This window comes from Pteropus medius, unplaced genomic scaffold, assembly GCF_902729225.1.
Source record: "Pteropus medius unplaced genomic scaffold, Ma_sr-lr_union100, whole genome shotgun sequence".
NCBI lineage: Eukaryota > Metazoa > Chordata > Mammalia > Chiroptera > Pteropodidae > Pteropus > Pteropus medius.
Window position 1 is genome coordinate 7,876,159 of NW_024350927.1, and position 18,958 is coordinate 7,895,116.

General features: G+C 55.5%; 1 protein-coding gene across 15 annotated transcripts in view; it reads right to left on the bottom strand.

The window, feature by feature from the left end:
- The window catches only part of CAMTA1 (calmodulin binding transcription activator 1), a 784,924-nt gene that overhangs the window by 375,045 nt on the left and 390,921 nt on the right, over positions 1-18,958 (bottom strand). For all 15 annotated transcript variants that reach the window (XM_039842316.1, XM_039842302.1, XM_039842305.1 and 12 more), the window contains one exon: positions 16,022-16,157. In XM_039842316.1, the coding sequence (XP_039698250.1) occupies positions 16,022-16,157 (136 nt within the window). The remainder of the gene's footprint in view (positions 1-16,021; positions 16,158-18,958) is intronic.

Consider the following 18,958-nt stretch of genomic DNA (forward strand, 5'->3'; position numbering starts at 1 on the left):
TGCATCAGAGATGCTCCTCATCATCTGTGTCCGAGCCCCGAACCCCAAACCTTCATTAGCAGCATGCGTGACAGCCGGTCCCTTTGCCTTCTCGGCAAATAACTTGTCCGCGTGGGACACGAACCTGCCAGAAAGGCCCTCAGCCTCCCACGCTCCGTTTACTCTGTGGGTTATACCACGTCCTCTTCATGCAAAGACCTAAGACCCTCGGTCTGATGGTAGGTCTGGATCCTTGGACTTGGAGGGGGCCCCAGGAGACCCAGAGTGTCTCGGGCATCTGGCAGACTGTTAAAGAGAAAGCCTCTGGCTACGAGGGCCTGCTTTGTCCCCGCCTAGAGACACAAGCTCCAATCTGGCCAATACACACAATCAATTACCTGGGAAGCTTTTTTAAAACTATGAATGCCCAGGTCCCACCCCATCCTAGAACCTTGGCAGCCCCGGGGGTGATGTGGCACAGCCAAGGGCCACTCTGTCTTTTTATATATTATAAAGCCAAAGAACTCACAAACACAAAAGCTGAAGACTTCGTGGACATGCCAGCGCCTTGTAAGCCATTCAGAATCAGTCCTACAGGGACACGAAGGTCACTTGACGCCAAGGAGGGAAAGACTGAGCTCTGTCTGAATCACAGCATTCGTAAATAAAAAGGAACCTACAGAACATTCTGGCCAACTCCCCTTTCCCTCCCTCCTCCTTGTCGCTTCATAGATGAAGACACCAATACCCAGAGGAGATTAAGTGACATGCCCAGTTCACCGGGCGCAGGGCTAAGTCACCCGTCCAGAACCTTCCGCACTGCCTCCCAGACTCTACTGAAATCCCCTCGGTGGCTCGTCATGACCCTTGGGACAGAATCCTGAATCCTCATGGCATCCTTATGGCCACGCACGACCTGGCTCCAGGACCCCTGGCTGTACCTCACACCCCTCTCTTCTGTCCCTGCTCTCCAGGATTCTGGTCCCTTCTGTCAGCAGAAAACCAAGGTCCGCCAGTCTTAGGGAGTCATGCTGTCCTGTCTGCTGAGAATGCCCCCCAGCTCTGCATGGCAATATCCCTTAGCCCTCCGAGGCACAGGTTTGTGTTTCTGCCTCGCCTACACCCTCCCAGACCTCCGGAGGCCAGTGTCCATCCTGGCACGTCCTGAGGTGTCTATTGCTTACCTCTGTCCCATCTGTCCCCACCCCACTAAACTGGGAGTTTCAAAAGGCAGAGGTGTATGTGCTCTGTGCATCACTACATCTTATCCCCAGTGCCTAGCAAAGTGCCTGGCACGCAGTGGGCTTGTTATAATGTTTCTTGGATGAATGGATGGGTGGAAGAACTAAATCATTAATCAACGACTGATAAGTGACAGAAATCACTTTGTCCCCAACATCCCGAGTACTATGAGGACGAAGAGTTTCACCTGGACCCAGCAGAACTGATGCGTGGAGGAAAGGCCCTGTTGCCTTCAGGGGTGCACCTTGGGGGCTTTGGGATCCCAGGCTATGCCTGCCGTGGGGGCCCCCCTAGTCGGAAGCCCTGCTGGCATTGGGTTCCATTCTGAACACACGGATGTTGAAAGTCCAGACGCCCTGGCACCTGGCAAGGCACAGGTCCCCCACAAATGACAGCACCTCTCCTCAGCACCCCTCCTGTAACGAGCACGCCCAGCTCTGCAGACCTGCCGCCAGCAGCCGTCGCTCCCGCCAGGCCGGCGGGCCTGCACAGGCAAGGGAGGGGAACCGAGGATTCACCGGCGTCCGCTCTGAAACAGCCTGGGACCTGGGCCCCTCCGTCTGCGGACGGCGACTTCAATATCTAAGCTGGAGACGCCGGCTGGACGCCCGAGCGGGACCAGAACCCAACTTCTGCGAGTCCCGTTGTCCCCCTGCGGGGCCTGAGTCTCCGACCTCGCCACAGACCGGACCTGCCCAACCCACCACATCGCACCCCCGCTTCCGACTGAGTCAGCCCGATGCAGGGCCCGCAGGAGCATTAGTGCCAGAGTCTAAGTGATGAGCGTGCTTAAAAGTAACCCAGGTCCGCAGCCTCGTGTCCCCAGCCTGGTGTAGCACAGCCCCAGTGCCGTCCAGGACAGTACAAGCTACATTTTCAACTTCCTACGACGGTAAAGAAGTAAAACAAACAAAGAAACAAAACAAGTCAAACTAATTTTAATAATATATTTCATTTAGCTAATATATTTAAAATATTTCCACACGTAATCAATAAAAATATCAATGGGTTATCTAACGCGGCTATGTTTTCATACCAAGTCTCCGAAACGCACTGTGCATTTCCCACTTCTGGCGCGTCCCAGTTCGAGAGGGCGCATTTCTGGCGCTCCATGGTGGCAGGTGGCTGCTGTTTTGGGACGGTGCGGGAGTCCAGCCGCTCATAGCTGTTGGGCGGGCACCTAGCTAGAGCCGCCTGAGGACTTCACGCAGAGAGGGAGAAAGGAGGCTCGGAAGCCTGACCCCCCGCAGCCTCTTCCCCACCGGCCCCCCGGGGCTGGTGTCAGGTGGCGGGAAAGCTGGCCGTGGAGGCTGCAGCCGCTGCTCAGAGCACTCCCTCGAGACTTAGATTCATTCACTTGCGTTTATCGGGCTTTTAATAAAGGAAAGTCAAACGATGCACGCTGTCTGTCCTGAGCAAAGGGCAGTCGTCCTAAGGGGATCTGTCGAACAGACACTATTTCTGTAAGTAAATGAAAAGGTGACTGCAGGAAAGGAACATTACATTGAACTAACATCTAGGGGTTTTTTTTTTTTTCCTACTTTTAGATCCATAAGCCAAAATATTGCTAAGACTTTTTATAAACAAAGATAATGAGTTGTATAATTTATGTAAATTAACTAATGCTGCTGCATTTTCTAGAAGTAACATAAACTGCATTATTTATTTGACATGCCTTTTGGAGTAAAAATAATTATAATTGGATATTGTACCTAACAGGTTTCTCTCATTGTTTTCTTATTAGTATTTGTGGTTTTGAATATAAAACACAGACTCGCTGAGTGCACACAGGTGAGGCTCTTTTGCACGGAGAAAATAAAGATGATGATTTGAAAAGACAGGAGTTGGGGCAGGATGCCTGACCACAGCTTCTGTGCCAGATAGAAGCGCGCGTGCCACTTGCCATGGGCCTGGCCTAGTTAGCAGGTGTTTATTTTCAGCCGGCACGGGGCACTCGATGATCCGCAGCCTGTGGGACACACCCGACACCACTTTCTCTCCCTCACGCCTTCCCACCGTCATGACTCAAAGAATGATCCATGGCCAGCAGCGGCGGCACCCGGAACCAGCATCTCAGGCCCCACCCGGCCAGCGGAATCAGAACCCCCAGGGGACCCGCACGCACCCTGAAGTTAGAGAAACCCTTTTCTACATCGTTTGTGGTGAACGCCCTGTCCCTTCCCAGACCCCTCCCGCAGGAGACAGAACAGCACACAGGAAGGCTCGGACGGGGTCCCCTAAGTCTGTCCCTGGCTCACAGCTTCAACCCACATCTCCCCCTCACATCCGGCATATATTAAAATGAGCCATACATAATCACATATTGTAATTCTTCATATTATCATATTAGGAGCATTAAAAATGCAAGGAAGGATAATTAAGCAAAATAAATTAAACAAGGATCTTGAAATGCTCAGCGCTGGAAACACTGTCACCGCCTAACTGCTTGCTCGCATCTGTTGGCCGTGGTCACGCTTGCCATCCTTGCCCGACGTCTGCAGCACAAAATACGGTCAAACACCCACTGTGAATAGTTCTGATTCCGTAACCTTGTTTACGCAGCCAAAGATGGCCCTGAGGTAGAGGAAGGAACTCAACTGAAAACCCACTGGATCTTTGGGGGGGGACCATGTTGTTTGGGGGCAGTGGTCGGGGGGGCCTGCTCCCCTCACGGACCCACCCCCCCGATGGAGGAACAAGGCCTCATCAATACCAGGGGTGAGGAAAAAACAAAGCAAAAGTATCTCGGACTGAAAAGGAACGGAGGGTAATTTACTGAATTTATTTCATCTCATCTCCTTTAATCATGTAAAAACAAAACCCCAAAATGTTCTACATTCTGGTTTGTGTCCAACACAATGTGCAAACTAATTGAGTGTAAAAAGCGTTGCTTTGCATTATATCAGTTAAAGTAAGTGTAGCAATTGCTCTCCCTACCCCCGAGCTCCGTTTCATTTCTGTTTTTGTTATAATTCAGTCCATTCACAATATGTCATTGCAAACGCTATTTGCAAAAGAAAGTATAAAAAACAGATTCTTTATTTCTTAGTGCGTTTATTTTCATTTCCCCTTCTCCAGCTCTCCACGGTTATGCGGGGCTTCCATCTGGAGGGCTGAGAAAAGTTAGAGACGAAGTCACTTCGCATAATGAGGCGCACACTCATCTGGTATTTAGCCTGAGAATTTTATTGCCAGGTGTCGAGAAAGGGGGAGACAATACGGCCGGATACTGTGCCGCTTGCGGCTCATTTTCAAACATTTCCCTCATGTCTGAAAGCGTCCGTTAATTTGGGAGGGAAGCGACTTCAGCGAGGTTTACTCGGCGGCCTCCCGGGAAGAGGCGATTGTGACGGGGCGGCTGCGCCTCCTCCTGTGCCAACCTCAGACTGCCCCCTCCCCCCACCCCGAAATGCAAGGTCGTGCTCAGGCTCAGGGCGTGGGGAGACCAACGACGCCCAGCAGTTACCAGAAACCGACGGGCCAGCCCTGCAAACGTTCGTGCAGTCGTGCGGCAAATACGAACTGGGTCCCCACTGTGCCGGCGAGAGGGGCGAGAAAGCCAGCAAGGAAATGGGGGCATCGTCCAAGCCGCCACCCACTTTAGGGAGCTCGGGAAGTCAGGGGAAAGGGGAAAAGAATTTGGTGAGAGCCACACTCTGCCCATCCCTAGGTGGGGCTGTAATTTAGATTCTATCAACTATTTCAAAGCCATTAAGGAATTAAAGGCTGGACTGATGAGGCCCGCGGAAGGCCCACCAGATTCGGTAAGAAATAACCGTTGAACAGTTCAGCGTGTATTCTTTGGGGAAACTGAACTTAATACGGCGTTATATCGACAATTAGGTCTAATTCTGCATATATAAGCACACAACAAAATGAGGGGTCTAAGTAGAACATTAGTGTTAGGGCTCACGCAATGGGAAGGGTTAAGCATATGTTTCCGCTGTACCGATGAGTAAGGGACCTTGAGTAAGGGACCTCGGGGGGGATGGGGTCTTCGGGTTTCCCAAGTTTCTGTCCCACAGTCCCAGGCAGAAAAGAGTGCGGCATTCAACCATCTGTCTGATATTTCAGAAAGAGGGAGAAGTCGAGGAGTGTTTTGAAGCTCGAGCTCTCAGACAACGCTGATACCTTTAAAATGTCCCCGTAAGGTGGCATCCTTGCTAAACGTCGCCTGGGAGCCTCGCCTGCGCTATCTGTGCTGAGTTGGTGGTGGGCTGGACAGCCACACCTGCGCTGTCTTCAGCAGTGACCGCTGAGCCTCCCTGGCCCTGTGTCACCTGAGAACAGGCACGGCCCCAGAGTGTCCCCACCGGGGGCCCCCAGTACAGCTGTGACTCTCCGGGTAAGCTTTGCTGCCTGTCGGCCTCCGTTGGAATGGGCTCAGGGCCCCGTAGGAGCTGACCGCACTTCCATCCAAGCCCTCAGATCTAATAGTTGTTCACAGTGTCCCCTCAAGACTTAAACGGGTCTTTTTGGAAATTTCAAGCAGGAAGGGCCCTATCCTGGCCTCCACCAGCATCTCGGGTGCTGAAATACGTAGATCTCAGCAGAACTTTGAGCGTTAAAAATTAGAGCTGGGGAAACAAAGGCAAGCAAGTTAAAGGACCCGACACCGCATACGAACCCGCGTACAAGCAGATCATCCACGAGCGACGGACGCAAGACGCCGAGGAGGGGGAAACTGCTGCCACTTGCTCGGAATTTATGCTCCCGTAAGTGAAACATTAGGATTCTTGGACGGAGAAGAAATTATTGACACGTGTGTTCCCTTAAGGGCGGCTTCTCAAGAGGCCCATTCCAGATTTCATAATAATCCATATTCTTCCCCTGAAACGGCCAACCGAGCCTTTAATTTCCTTATCACTGCCACAGATACATGAGTCATTAAGCTGCGAACCAGCAGAGGTTCAGTTTATCACACGCCACGTACAATATTTAATAAAATAAATTCTAAATAATCAATCCGCAAAGAGTCAACATCCCTCACGCTTTTGTAATAAATGTCTACTTCTCACATTCGTCTTCGAGCTGCACGTAGACCGTGGCAGTGAGGATGAAAGGGAAAGTCCCCAGTTCTCTCGTGCTGTCATGTAAATACTTAAACACGAACAAATAACATCTGTGCCGCCCCCCGCTCCCCACCCCACGGCCTCTATTCTAGGAGAATGTTGTCACATCAAACACGCCCAGGATGCTTTCAAGGCACTCCGAGCCTAAGGATGCGGCTGGTCCAGACCCGGTCTCTTCCATGAGATCCTGACCCTTAACACACCTGGTCTCAGCAAGGCCGCCCACCTTGGGCTCAGCTGGCCCCGGATGAGGGCACTCGGAGCGTGTCACTGGGACTTGCCCTGCCCCCTCCACACTGCCATGGACCAGAGCCCTGGGCTCCTGGGAGAAACAGAACACTCCCCAGCTCCCACCTCCAAAGTGCCCTTTGCGAGAGACGCTGCCTGGCTCCTTCAGGATGAAGACAAATAAGCCCCATGGACATGCTGCCATTAAAACTAAGGAGAAACAACAGACACTAACTCCACCAGGACATCGTGACACTGCCTGATAAGACAGTGGGCACGTCATGAATAAGAGCTAATTCCTTACAGACGTATGAGCTGAATGTGAACACCATCGGACTGAAACCACGAGCCCTAGGACACGCCAGGGCTCAGATTTAAGTCCTGAGAAGGTTTGTGGCAAATCTTTCATCATCTCCCATCCATCTCTCACGTGTTCCCATAGTACCCTGCTTCTTCTAGAACCTGCAGCCATAATCCAGAACAGGGGTTGGCAAACTACACTCATGGTCCACATCTGGCCCTCAGCTTGTCATTGTAAATAAAGTTTTATTGGAACACAGTCACACCCATTTCTTAACTATCGTCTACGGTTGCTTTCATGCTGCAATAGTTGGGACTGTCTGGCCGACAAAACCGAAACTATTTATCGTCCGGCCCTTTATAGAAGAAGTCCATCACTTCATCCACTCGTTCAAAAAAAAAATGTTTGTTGGGCACCAAATGTGCACCAGAGACCATGACAGCGAGCGCCCTGTAGAGTGGAGCTGAACAAGGCAAGACCAGGGCTGTCGCACCAGCGGCAGAGAGGGCCGAGGGCACTGTTCAGTCACGGCCGGTTGGTGCTCTCCTTTCGGAAACCTGCTAGTCTCTCTCCTTCACGGCCAAGGGCAGAACACAGAGTGACAGGCTCAAACCAGATAATCGGAGATATTTCAGTTAGACAGTTTTTGAAAGCACTAGGCGTGGAGTAACAAATCGCTAGACCGACTTGTGAAAGTTGGACTTTTTCCCTAAGTTTTTTTTTAAAAAAAGGAAGCCGCGGGCTGAGTCACCAAGGGAGGACCCTAGATGGTGAGTGTCAACCTTTGCAGATGGACGTGCCAGGAATCGTGGGGGGTCCCACATAAAAGAGGCCCAGGTGGGGCCTGAGGGCCCACACTTCTCAGGCTCTCAGGCGAGGCTGACACTCTGATCAATGGGACGCACTGTGGGTAGCAAGTGGCAATATGGCCGCATACGCGTCCGTGCGGGTCTCAGGTTTTGTGTGAGATCTGAGTGTTTTGCAACAAAAAGTTAAGGCCTGCCCTGAAGGGCTCATGGCAGTACGAAGTGAAGGAATTAAGAAATGCAAAGAAAGTCGGAAGGTCACTTCATCTGTCCAGACACCGGAAAGGCACCTTTCATGGAATCACCTGCTTGTCATCTACAGTTCCGGCCTTGCGTCCAGGCCGGGCAAGCAGAGGGCAGCTCAGTGGCCAGAGCCCCCCACAAGCACGCACCTCCATCAAAGCAACACCCCCACTCTCTCCGCTGCGCCCCCTGGGGGCACAGAGCCCTTCGCCACATCTCTATGTCCCCCCTGGCTTTGTGGGAAGCAGACAGAGCACCATAGGCCTGATTAGTTTGCAAACCACATTCCTTCCCTGTGTCGGTAACTAATTCACGACAACTGAAGCGGGTCGGGTGTGACTCTTCCAGGACGAGGCTGGGAGACTCGATCCCTCGGCACGGCGACCGCTCCACACGGAGACGAGCCAGGGCGCCGATGACGGGAGCAAATTTCCCCAGCAATGTCGAAAGATGTGGAGAAGATCAATACTCTGCTATTCAGTCAAGTGAAGGCCAGAGATATTCTTCACCCAGCGCAAACCACCATGTCTGGCCACTTACCGAGGCGGGTGGGACACATATCATCTTGTCAAAGGCCCCCAGCTTCTGGACGAGGCCGTCAATCACGCTCATAGAATCCAGGCTCTGTAGTCTGGCGAGCATCTAACTCTGTGCCTGCTGTACTCCGGGGCGTGGAGCGGGGGATTTTGACAGGGGTGTTCAAGGTTTCCCACGGCAAGTGAATATGCTAGATCCCCACTCGCGTCCTCGTGGGCTAACCTGCCGTGACATTAAGGGACGGTTATGACAATAATTAGACACAAGTTCAGCATACCAAGTCGATCGTCGGCAGCTCTACCTTCCACAGGGAACGTCTAGCTCAAGAAGGCTCAAATCAAGTTTCAAAACGGAAATGTTTTACATTCCGTAATCTACCGGAGGCATGAAGAAGGCCAAGGCCACAAACGCTTCGCTCCCTCACCAGCCCGCCCTCTTCAGACACTGCGGGCGGAGGCCTGCAGCAGCCGCTAAGGGCACAGAACTGAGGCTACCCGAAGTCCCAGTGCTTGGGTATTCGAGAGGCACCCAGGGCTCACTTTCCAGGGACAGCAAGAGGGTCCCCAGGCCTGGAGCACTTGGGTTTGCAAGCAAACTGCCAGGGGTGTCCCCTCTCCTTGGCAGTGGCCGGCGGCCTTCCTGTTTTTCTGGTTTCTGCATCGATGACGTATCTGCAGAAAAATCAACTCGCTTCCTCGAGTCGTCGACGAAACCGTACCCGAGCAGCTGACTCTCTGTCCACAAAGACTCAAAGGGAACCGCTCCGACCCAAAGGGGACTGCCAGGTAAAGAGAGGACACCAGCTAAACGTGAGCTTCCAACAAGCAACAGGTAACATTTTACTATAGGAATGTCCCAAACATTGCACTGAAAAATCACTCATCGTTTCTCTGAAATTCGAAGTTAACTGGGCATCCTTGTGTGCGTGCGTGTATGTGTGTGTGTGTGCATGCATGCGTGTGCACACACACGCACTAAATCTGGTAAATCTACACAGGGAGAGTGAGCACACAGCCCTTCACATCCAAAGCAAGTGTGTCCTGGAAGCTTGGAGGCTGTGGCGGACACGGCAGCTCACAGCAGGAATATGTAAACGGCTGGTTCTCCCTAAGAGGGCCCACACGGGGATACCACAGACTTCCAAAAGACTTGGATGAAACCAGAGCTCAGGAGTGACCGCGGGTCCGCAGGTAGGTACCGGGTGCTGCAGGATGAACTCCCTCCCCGTCTCCTCCTTGTAGCCTCTGGTGGCCTCAGGGGGCCAGGCTCCCGGGCTACAGAGACACGGGGGATGGGGGCGCTCCTCCTCTTTGACTGGCTGGGGCTGTGGGGGGCGGGGGCGGCCCAGGGACCAGAAGGGGGTTGTCACTTCTACTAAGACCTTTCTCATGCCCCATCTTACTTAAGGCCTGTGCTGGGCAGACTGTGCCGTATTTAAATTCTTCACTCCCAGAACTCATGGCCTAAGGACGCAGCTTCTGGAGATCCAGCTGTTTTGGAAGCCCATGCGGTAGAGCGATGAGAAAACTGGGAATTCTGAACAGGACAGACCTGGGAGGCATCTCGGCTCAGCTACTAACCAGGTAGATCTCGTGGGATACACTTCTTAACTGCCTGGAAATTCGTGACATCCTAGCAAAGGGGCTGCCGGTCATGGAAGCAGATGACGTGACGGGCGCAGGGGGTGTTTGGCAAATGACGCCACCGTTGCTGCCGTTAGCTGGCTGTGGTCAGGGGAGACGGAGCCTTAAACAGCAGAAGCCACAGCACCGTGCTGGCCAGGCCTCCGAGCACAGCGGCATGGAACAGAGAGGCTGCGCCACCGCGAAACGACGCTCGCTAACTGGTGTTTATTAGCTAAAATTCTAATTATATGAATTGAGGAGGGACGTATCACCAGGGATGCCAAGTAATTAGAAATTAAGGCGAGGCGATGGATTTCAGTTTCTGAATTGATCCTACCCACACACGCCAGGTAACAGGAAATTGAGTTTCGGCGTGCTAGGTGCCCGAGGAACGCAGCACGGAAATTCGGATGATTGAAAGTCGGAAGGCAGCCCTGGGCGGTCCTGCGAGGTGCCACCAAACGGCCCAGCCCTCCCCACGGAGACGGGCGTGACAGCCGCTCTCGGCGCCAGGCAGCAGAGGTGGCGAGATTCGAAATTGAACACCTAGGTTCAAGTCTCAGACGTGTGACCGGTGGGGACAAAAATACCTGTCACGACTGAACTGCAGGGTTGAGGTGAGACTCAGATGAGGCAGCCAGCGGATCTCATGGCTCAGGGCGAGTTCCTGTGGGGCACCCACCCCGACCTGCCCTCGGGGTAAACACGCTCACTGGGAACTCCGAAACCTCTGCGGTGACAATTTTCACATCAGATTGAAATGGCCGGCCTTATGTTTCCGTAAGGTTTTCTGGTACGAGGCTGGGCCTTACTCACCTCTCTATGTCCTGTGCTTAACGGGTCACCTAGTGGATCTCACCAGGGACAGGCTTCCTAGCACCTAGAGAATGCCAGGCACTCCATCCGTGGTTCCTGACCTGGGCAGAGCTAATGCGAGCTCAGGGAGACACGAAGACAGGTACCGATGGAGCGTTACGGCAGCGACAGGGAGGGTGTCGCTACTTCTGGCCGAGAAGATGAAGGACAATGCCTCGGAGGGGTCAGAAGCCACGAGGCTGACACACCACGGCACAGACAGAAAAACGGGCCTGAGCAAGGGACAACGCATGCAGAGCCTGGAGGGCACCCAGCGAGTCTGAAGGGCAGCAGACCTAACGAATACGTCCACAGACCAAAGCCACGCAGTCGCTTACGAAAAGCAAAAAGATATGTCTCCTATTTAAACACAGAGGCCACACGCAGACTCATTGGCCCTAAGTGAGCGTCCACCGCTCAGCTGTTTCAGGAGCCAGCTGCCTCTCTGCCTGCTCACTGCTGTTTTCCAAACTCGATCTGGGCACCATACAAGTTCGTGGCTGGCTATTTTAAATATTTTCCATCAGCGGCAAGTGAGATGCCTATTTGTCTTACGGCTGCAAGCAGAGCTGAGATGATCTGGCATTGCCACAAGGCAGACAGTTATTTCATGCCCTGTTAATTCCTAATGCAGCAACTACAATATCATTCCTACTTTGAAAAGAGGTGCTTTTTTTCTTTTTAATATGTGGCCTACGTGCCCAAGTAAATAACATCGGTCCTAATGAGGCCCAGTCCACAAACACAACCTCGTTACCGCCGTCAGCACGCTCGCGACGGCTTGGAGCCCCGGACAGTCCGTCAAGGGGTCAGCGGAGCCGTCTTCCTCCTGGTGGCACAGGCAGGTAGCCAAACACCTTCTCTTCGCGGCTACAACTTCCCATCAGAGATGAAGGCCACCTTTTCTGCCGGGCGGATGGTCCAGGCCGGGAGTTTCCTGTCCACCACGGAATGGGCTCGGTGGGGAGGGCTGTCTTGGTCCACGGCGCCACGTGGAGCTGACAGCCCCTGCAGCGACCGCCAGTAGGCACCCGGGGCAGGACATCCGGCAAGGCGCGCTGTGCGATCGAGGCAGAGAAAGTCTCAGCCCCGGGAGGCGAACATCTGGCCTGACACCGGGCAGTACTGGCCACCTGCCGCTTTAAACCACATTAGCTATTTTAAACCAGCCTCTGTCGCTGCCCACTGAGGCTTCACTGTCTGACTCCAGCCTTCGCCTAGTTCCCCGTGTGTACGTCGCTTCCGTAAGCCCGAGTGGGCCTTCGGCAGCCCCCCTACGTGCTCTGCTCGGGGCCTTGCGATTGCTCCGTCTCAGCCCACGCCGCCCTGTGTCAGGCCTGCGTGCTCGATGTTTGACCCCCGTGACATCACAAGCGTCTTTTACAGCACCGCGTCCTCCGTACCCATCACGATGCTGCTGGGTCGCGTTGTGCATTTGACAACAGGCTGGTGACTGAAGGGTAAGTGCTGACTTGACGTGAAACAACTACAAGTCCCACCGAGTGTCCGGGAGCGACCGGTGTCAGGGCAGGCGCATGTCAGAACCAGGCTCGCCCGGCTCAAGTCCCAGGTCCCCACCGATTTGTGGCAGGATGTGGGGCGAGACCCTCTCTGGGGCTCCGTCTCTTCATCTATGAACTGGGTCTAGCAAGGGCTCTGCATGGACGTTTTGAGGAGGGTTGGGTGACACATGCACCTGGCATGTGGCTGTCGCTGCACTCAGCATGTGGCCTCTCTCTGTCATGGAGCCTAGCAGTGAAGAGGTTGGTAGGTAGGCAGCCCAGAGCTAGCCTGGTTTCTGACAGGCCGTCACTCTCCAAAAAGGGGTATGAGGACCAGGCTGAACACAGCCCCGCACGCTTCTGAGGCCAGACAAGAGCACCGTGAACTTGAAAGGTCCTCTTCCGGCTTGGCCCACATCACCTCGGGCTGGCTTATCCCAGCTCGTCCAACCCCTGGCACAGCAATCCCGGAGGGAAGGGGACGCTTTAGATCTGCCCGTCTGTACTCAGGACATCCCACCCCCCATCAGGCCCCCGAAAGGCAGGCGTAAATCTATGTGTGGAGCGGGACCCGCTTCCGGCCCACCGAGACTTCTTCTCCTGAGACGCTGACATCACAGCCACCTTCTTTTTCCTCTCTGCCAACCTCTGTCATCCCAGGAAATCTTATCGAGTTGGCGTCTCCTTGGCTTACAGATAAGACGACTAATCGTGGACCTAACAGCTCGTCAGCTTCAGAAGCGGCTGCCCCCATCCTGTGCCCGGCTGAGAAAATCAATGTGCCTCTGAGTCGCATTGTGTATCAAGGGCCCCAGCCTCTGAGAACAAAAGCATCAGGGCTGGAAGTTCTCCTGGCCTGAGGGAAGGCTTACAGCGAGTGATGTGTTAAACGGTACGTCCAGATATCTTCATCGTGCCCCTGACCCGAGGCGCCCGGCCCGGGTGGCAGAAAATCACAGCTCCAGGACCCCATGCGAGGCTGCCTGCCTCTCCCAGCGGCTGGGTACGCTGGCTGGCACCGAGCCTCGCACGACGTGGGGGCTGAGTCAGCGGGAACCGCCCGACGAGTCCACGGAAGGAGAAAACAGGTTCCAAACTGGCGAGCCCCCCGGCCCCGCAGGACACAAAACCCCGTGTATATCCACATCACAGTGCCCCACGTGGAAAGGACCAGCTGCCACTGTGCCCTGCATGACCACTGGGCTTCCCGGCCACCGGGGGCACGTGCAGGAGGAACCAGTGAGATGCGGAGCTGGTCTTGCCAGAGGTGGCTGTCTTCGGAGGACGTTTAAAAGTCACACCCATGGTAGACAGTCCACAGCAAAGGGCTGCGATTAACACGAGAATGTGCTCGCCCCAGGAATAGTTAGGAAAGACCAAGTTCAAACCACCTTTCATCCACCGGTGTGTGACGGGGTGAGGAGGAGACAGCAGCGCTCGGTGCTGGTCATTAGCGCAGCCACTTCGCAGGGGTCTGGCCGTGTCCAGTAAAACGGAAACTGCTCAGACCTCACGGCCGGCGACTGCAGGGCCCGGCCGCACGCTGCACGCACAGACGCGCATAGCGTGCGACGCTGAGAACACGGATCTAAAAGCCCACGGACTAGGGGGCCCCGGGTGCTCACACAGCGGGACGCGGTTAAAGGGATGCGGGGGTCTAAGTATAACGCAGGTGCAGCCCCGACCACGGTGCCGAGTGACCAGGGAAGCTACGCAGAACTCGGCGTGAGTCAGGCCCACAGTCCCACCAGCTGTGGCGCTTGGCTTACTACCCACCTCACCCGAGCCCCTGGCCATATGAGCCCCTGACCTCCAGGACGCCTGTCCTAAGGCCCAGCCCTCCGTACCTCTCAGCACCACTGATGACCTCCAGGTACGGTTGGCTCCTTGGCGTCCACGGGGCAGAGGACACGGCTCCTTTTTTCTCTGTAGACACCACAGGGCCGTGCGCAGAGTAGGGCCACATGCAGTGTTTGTTGAGCCACTCAGTGAGACGACTCCCTGAGCTCAGTGCGAGAGGCCTCCACACCGGAGGCCACCGAGGTGGCCTCTCTCTCTGAGAACCCGAGAGCACACCCAAGGCTTGTCCCAGCCCACTTGCCCTGCCCACCGCCCACTGCCACTCACACCCGGAAAGTCACGGACACCCCTTACGGTCTCGTACGTCCTCCCCAGCCCCGCTGTGCTCCGGGGGTCCAGACGGTCCCCATGCATGTGCCTCCACACCAGCCCTCAGGGGCGGCAGCCACAGTCACCCCAAACGCAAAGGCGGCCTGGGAATAACCACAGACCAGTCTGGTTCCGCCCAGAGACGATTCTAATTTATAACCGAGGGGAGAAAACGAACACGGAGGCTCGTTCCCCTCTGGGCTTCTGGGCTGCGAGGAAGAACGCCACCCCGTTACTGACACTTCCACGTCACCGAAGATGGGACGCGCAGAGACCTGCGGGCACAGGCGCTGTTTGCCACGGCTCTGGCGTGAATTCCCAGCACTGCCGCGCCCAGAGAGCGCCCCTCATTCTCGCCCCCCACGTCCCCTCGCCCACAGGCGAGAGCGGGGAACCGAGATTCTCTGTCAGGCTCTTTGTTTGTCATCACAGAGCACTGCGCCTAGGTGTTTAAAAGACCCCACAAAATCATAGACAAGCTTCCATCTCTCTGTGGCGTGATCCAATTAAAGCCATTGGATGCTATTTTCAGTAGCCACTGAAGAACGCGATTCAAACAGAAGAGGCCGCGATGACAAGTGCGTCACACAGCACGCCAGCATGGAGGGCGAGCTGCTGGATGCCAGTCCTGGCCATCGATCCCGGCTCGCTAGCGGACCCATGTGCCAACACACTCCAGGGGGACCTCCCTTCGGCCAGTTTGGAGTACCGGGGGCTCACAAGCCAGCTCCTCGGCTCCCGGCCCAAGACGGCGCCCACCACGCCCCCAGGGAAGACCCGTACGGGGGTCGGCGAGAAACGCGGAGAAGCGGGTGCTCGCCCGCTGGCCGGCCAGTGGCACACCGCGGTTCACGTCTCGTGCCGTGACACTTGGCTCGGGCCCTCGGACCGTGACAGAGGAACCAGGGGTGTGTCCGTGGCTGCCCGAGGGTGAGACCCTGTGGGGTCAGGACGACCACAAGGAAACCAGACAGTGCCCTGTGCCCCGAGGACACAACTCAGGTGTGTACGAGGCCCCGCGGTGCTTTCTGCCGAGCTTACCTGGCCCCGCCACCATCCCACACACCTGTCAGCGCATCGAATTAGCTCTGAGGCCTGCGAGCTCCCCGAGGCCGAGACACCCACAGGGGAACAGAAAGGCTGGTCTGCGGAGGGAGGGAAGCCAGGCTCTGGCTGGCGACCACCATTCCCATGGGACCCGCTCGCTTCTGCAGGCAGCTTGCGGTCCCAGCCCACACACCGGTGCCTCCCAAGGAATGGGAGCTTTAGTGGAATCGGTGTCACGGGAGCGGAGACTGCGGGCTGCGAAGGTCGCAGGAAACAATAAGCAGGGGCTTGACCAACACAGACGCTGTGGGCAGAGGTGACGGGCGCCGACCCCGCCACGGCAACGCCGTCCTCGTCGCGGCCCGAAAACGACATTTGTACAACAACAACAACAAAAGCCTCATCTGCGCTTTACCTCCACGCCCTGGACCTTCAGCTTCATGTGGTCCTCCCTGGTGGTTTTGCCATCTTTCCTCTTTTTCCAGCAATACCCGTCCTTCCTGTATTTCACTTTCTTCCTGTTGTAGAGTATCATCGAGCCATTCTGGGGTCTGCAAACGACAAACGGTTACGTTACCAAGAGAACCAAGCAGAGGACACATTTAGGAAGAAAGAGACCGTAGACCGGTAAAAGTCCCTCCGGAAAAGGCAACATTCCGCGTTTGCTGGGACGCGGCTTTCCACCTTTTACCGCAGCCCCCTGGATTAACCATGTTTCACGCACAGCCACAATTTGCTTGTGGATTTGATACCTAAGGAATTAAGTGTGACAATGATAGACTTAAAAAAAAAACAAAACAACCCTTAGTATTAGTCACCCTCTAATCAGGATTGACGATGGGGGGGCCTGAGCTCCACAATGAAAAGCAGGAAACAGCAGGACAGAGCCGGGGGTGTTGTGGCGGCCTCTGCGGTATCTTATCTCGTGCAGAAAGATTTTCTACACGTCTCTTCATCCCTGGCCTGCCATTAGGGAATAAATAAGTTTGCGCAGACGCCGGATGCTGGTGCTGGGGACGGACCAGCGGCAGGGCTGCTCGCCAAGGCCGAGCCCTCTCGATTCACCGCCTGCCTCAGACCAGTGCTGGACGGATGGGCGTCTTCAGCCCCGCTCTCCAGCCAGCGAAGCACCTGATTTTTTTCCCATTGGGCTTCAGCTGTCAGAGGGCTCAGTAACCAGCAGGTAAATTTGTCTATTTGGACAAGACCACCGTACTGTAGAAAAACAGTTGCCCTCGTGCTAAACGCTACCCGTAGGGTGGCCATTCTGGCGCCATGGAAAAGAACAGATAAAAAGAACCTCGAATTGTCCTCAAAGAAGCCACGTGTCAACCAAGGTTTGCAACCGCCAAGGGGATAAAGAGCCACGGTTGACCGCTTCCAGAATGAGTTTCAGCATGTGTGGGTGGGTCCGCCTTCAGGGAAGACGCCCCTGACAGCTAACAGCACTCTGCTCCCCTGCACCCCGCAGCGGCCAGCTCCGTGTCACTGTGCACCCGAACGCTCAGCACAGAAAACCGAATGGCAAGCGATTCTGTGACCCATGAGACCAGCCGGGCATGCCATGTCCCTCCCAGCTGAGGCGAAGGAGCGGCTTCATGTAAGGCGAGCTGGCTTCCCCTTCTCCGCCACAGCATGGGTGAGAGGGTCGGCCCGCCCTCCGTCCCTCCGTCCCTCTGTCCCTCCTCCCCGGGGACCAGCACAGGGGCCTCTTTTCTGTTCCTTTGAACAACAGGCCATTTCAGTGGGGCACAGAACACTGGCTGGTGACGTCTGACTGAGCCATTGTCTGTAGGAAGAAAACAATCATGCCGGGGTCACAGCAGCCGGGCGGTGTCATTCGGCAGCAAGGTGACGACTGAACAGCCATCCCCTGGAAATTACACACTTTCGGCGGTGACTCCCAACACTTCGCCATTTGCCAATCACAGGGCAGGTGGTTGGAGTCGGTGTCGGACCCCTCCCCAGGCCGGCCTTGACTAACACAATCGGGGAACAGCCCTCCCGGCTGGCTTGTCACGGTGCTGTCAGCTGACGGTGACTGTCTCGTGCCTGCCGGGCTGCACAGTCTTCCGTTTCTAATGGCAGGTAAACTCGAATGTGGAGTCGACGGTGCCAGCCCCTTCGACTTCAGCCGCGCTCTGCTACCCGTAGTTCATCTTCAGAGGCTGTGAGCCCTCCCCGACCCCGAGAGATCACAGCAGCGCCCCAAGTGCACCTGCCGTGCTTAGGACCGGCGCCTGAGGGACAAGCAAAAGAGCACGTCTGATAGAGTAGACGGCTCCGCACGTGTCGCCCCCGCTCCGAACAGGAATGCGGACGCTCACAAGAGCGTGGCAGCCCCCGCCTCCCGTCCCACAAAGCGCATCTGCTGGAGGAGACGCAGCGTCAGTCCAACCCGGCCTCCCGTGAGCTGACAAAGGGCTCCCTCTTGCTCCTTCTAAACGTGGCCAAGAACCTCAGCAGCGTCTTCAGGCCAGCTGGCCCCAGATTGTAACCGCTATGACCCAGACAGAGTGACCCCCCCTAGACACGGCCGCGTCCGGTCAGAAACACACCCGCACTCGCACCAGAAAAACCGTCTTCCTCGGGGGACCTGACTTCTTATTTGAGGGGGAGCAGGATACGTGACCCCGAAATGTGCCACTTTGGCATGTGGATGATTTTGAACCGAAGGCAATCGAGGCCTAACACACTCAGAAAGACTTTTTTTCCCCGTGTCCCTTAACGGCCTAAAAGCACGCGGATAGGGAGCCTGTGCCGGGCAGAGAGCTGAGATGACTCCTTAGAGCGAACACGTATGTACCAAACATGGCTCTCCCGTCCTTCCAGAACCATCTTCCCGCCCTGGGCCCCCGGCCCCTGGCCCTCCTCCCTCACTCAGGTTGGCTTGTTGCAAGCCTGAGCCATCTGACTGTCCGGGAGCCTCCTATTTTGGGGGCTCCCATATGTACAAAATTAAATTTGGATTTTTTCCTCCCGTCACTCTGTCATATGCCCGAGTACCGATTAGACTGAAGAACCCAGAAGCCAGAAGAGGAGGAGGTCTCCCCACTGTACTCGTGGTGCCTGATGTGAGTCCTCGCCTGCTGGACACTGCTTGCTATGGGGCTGCAGCTGGCGACGCCGGGACCTCCGCCTGCAGGGTCGGTGGGCTCGAGGGCGCTCACCGTCCCTGTCCTTCCCGAGAGTCAGGCTGGCAGCAGACGGAGTCCCCGGGTGTGGAGCCTGTGGCAAAGGCTCCTGACGAGCACTCCACTTTCCTTTCGGTCCTTCGTCCTGCAGATGGTCATTGCTTGTGTCTGTCTTGTGTGTCACATGTCACAAGAAGGAAAAGCACAGGGCGGGACGC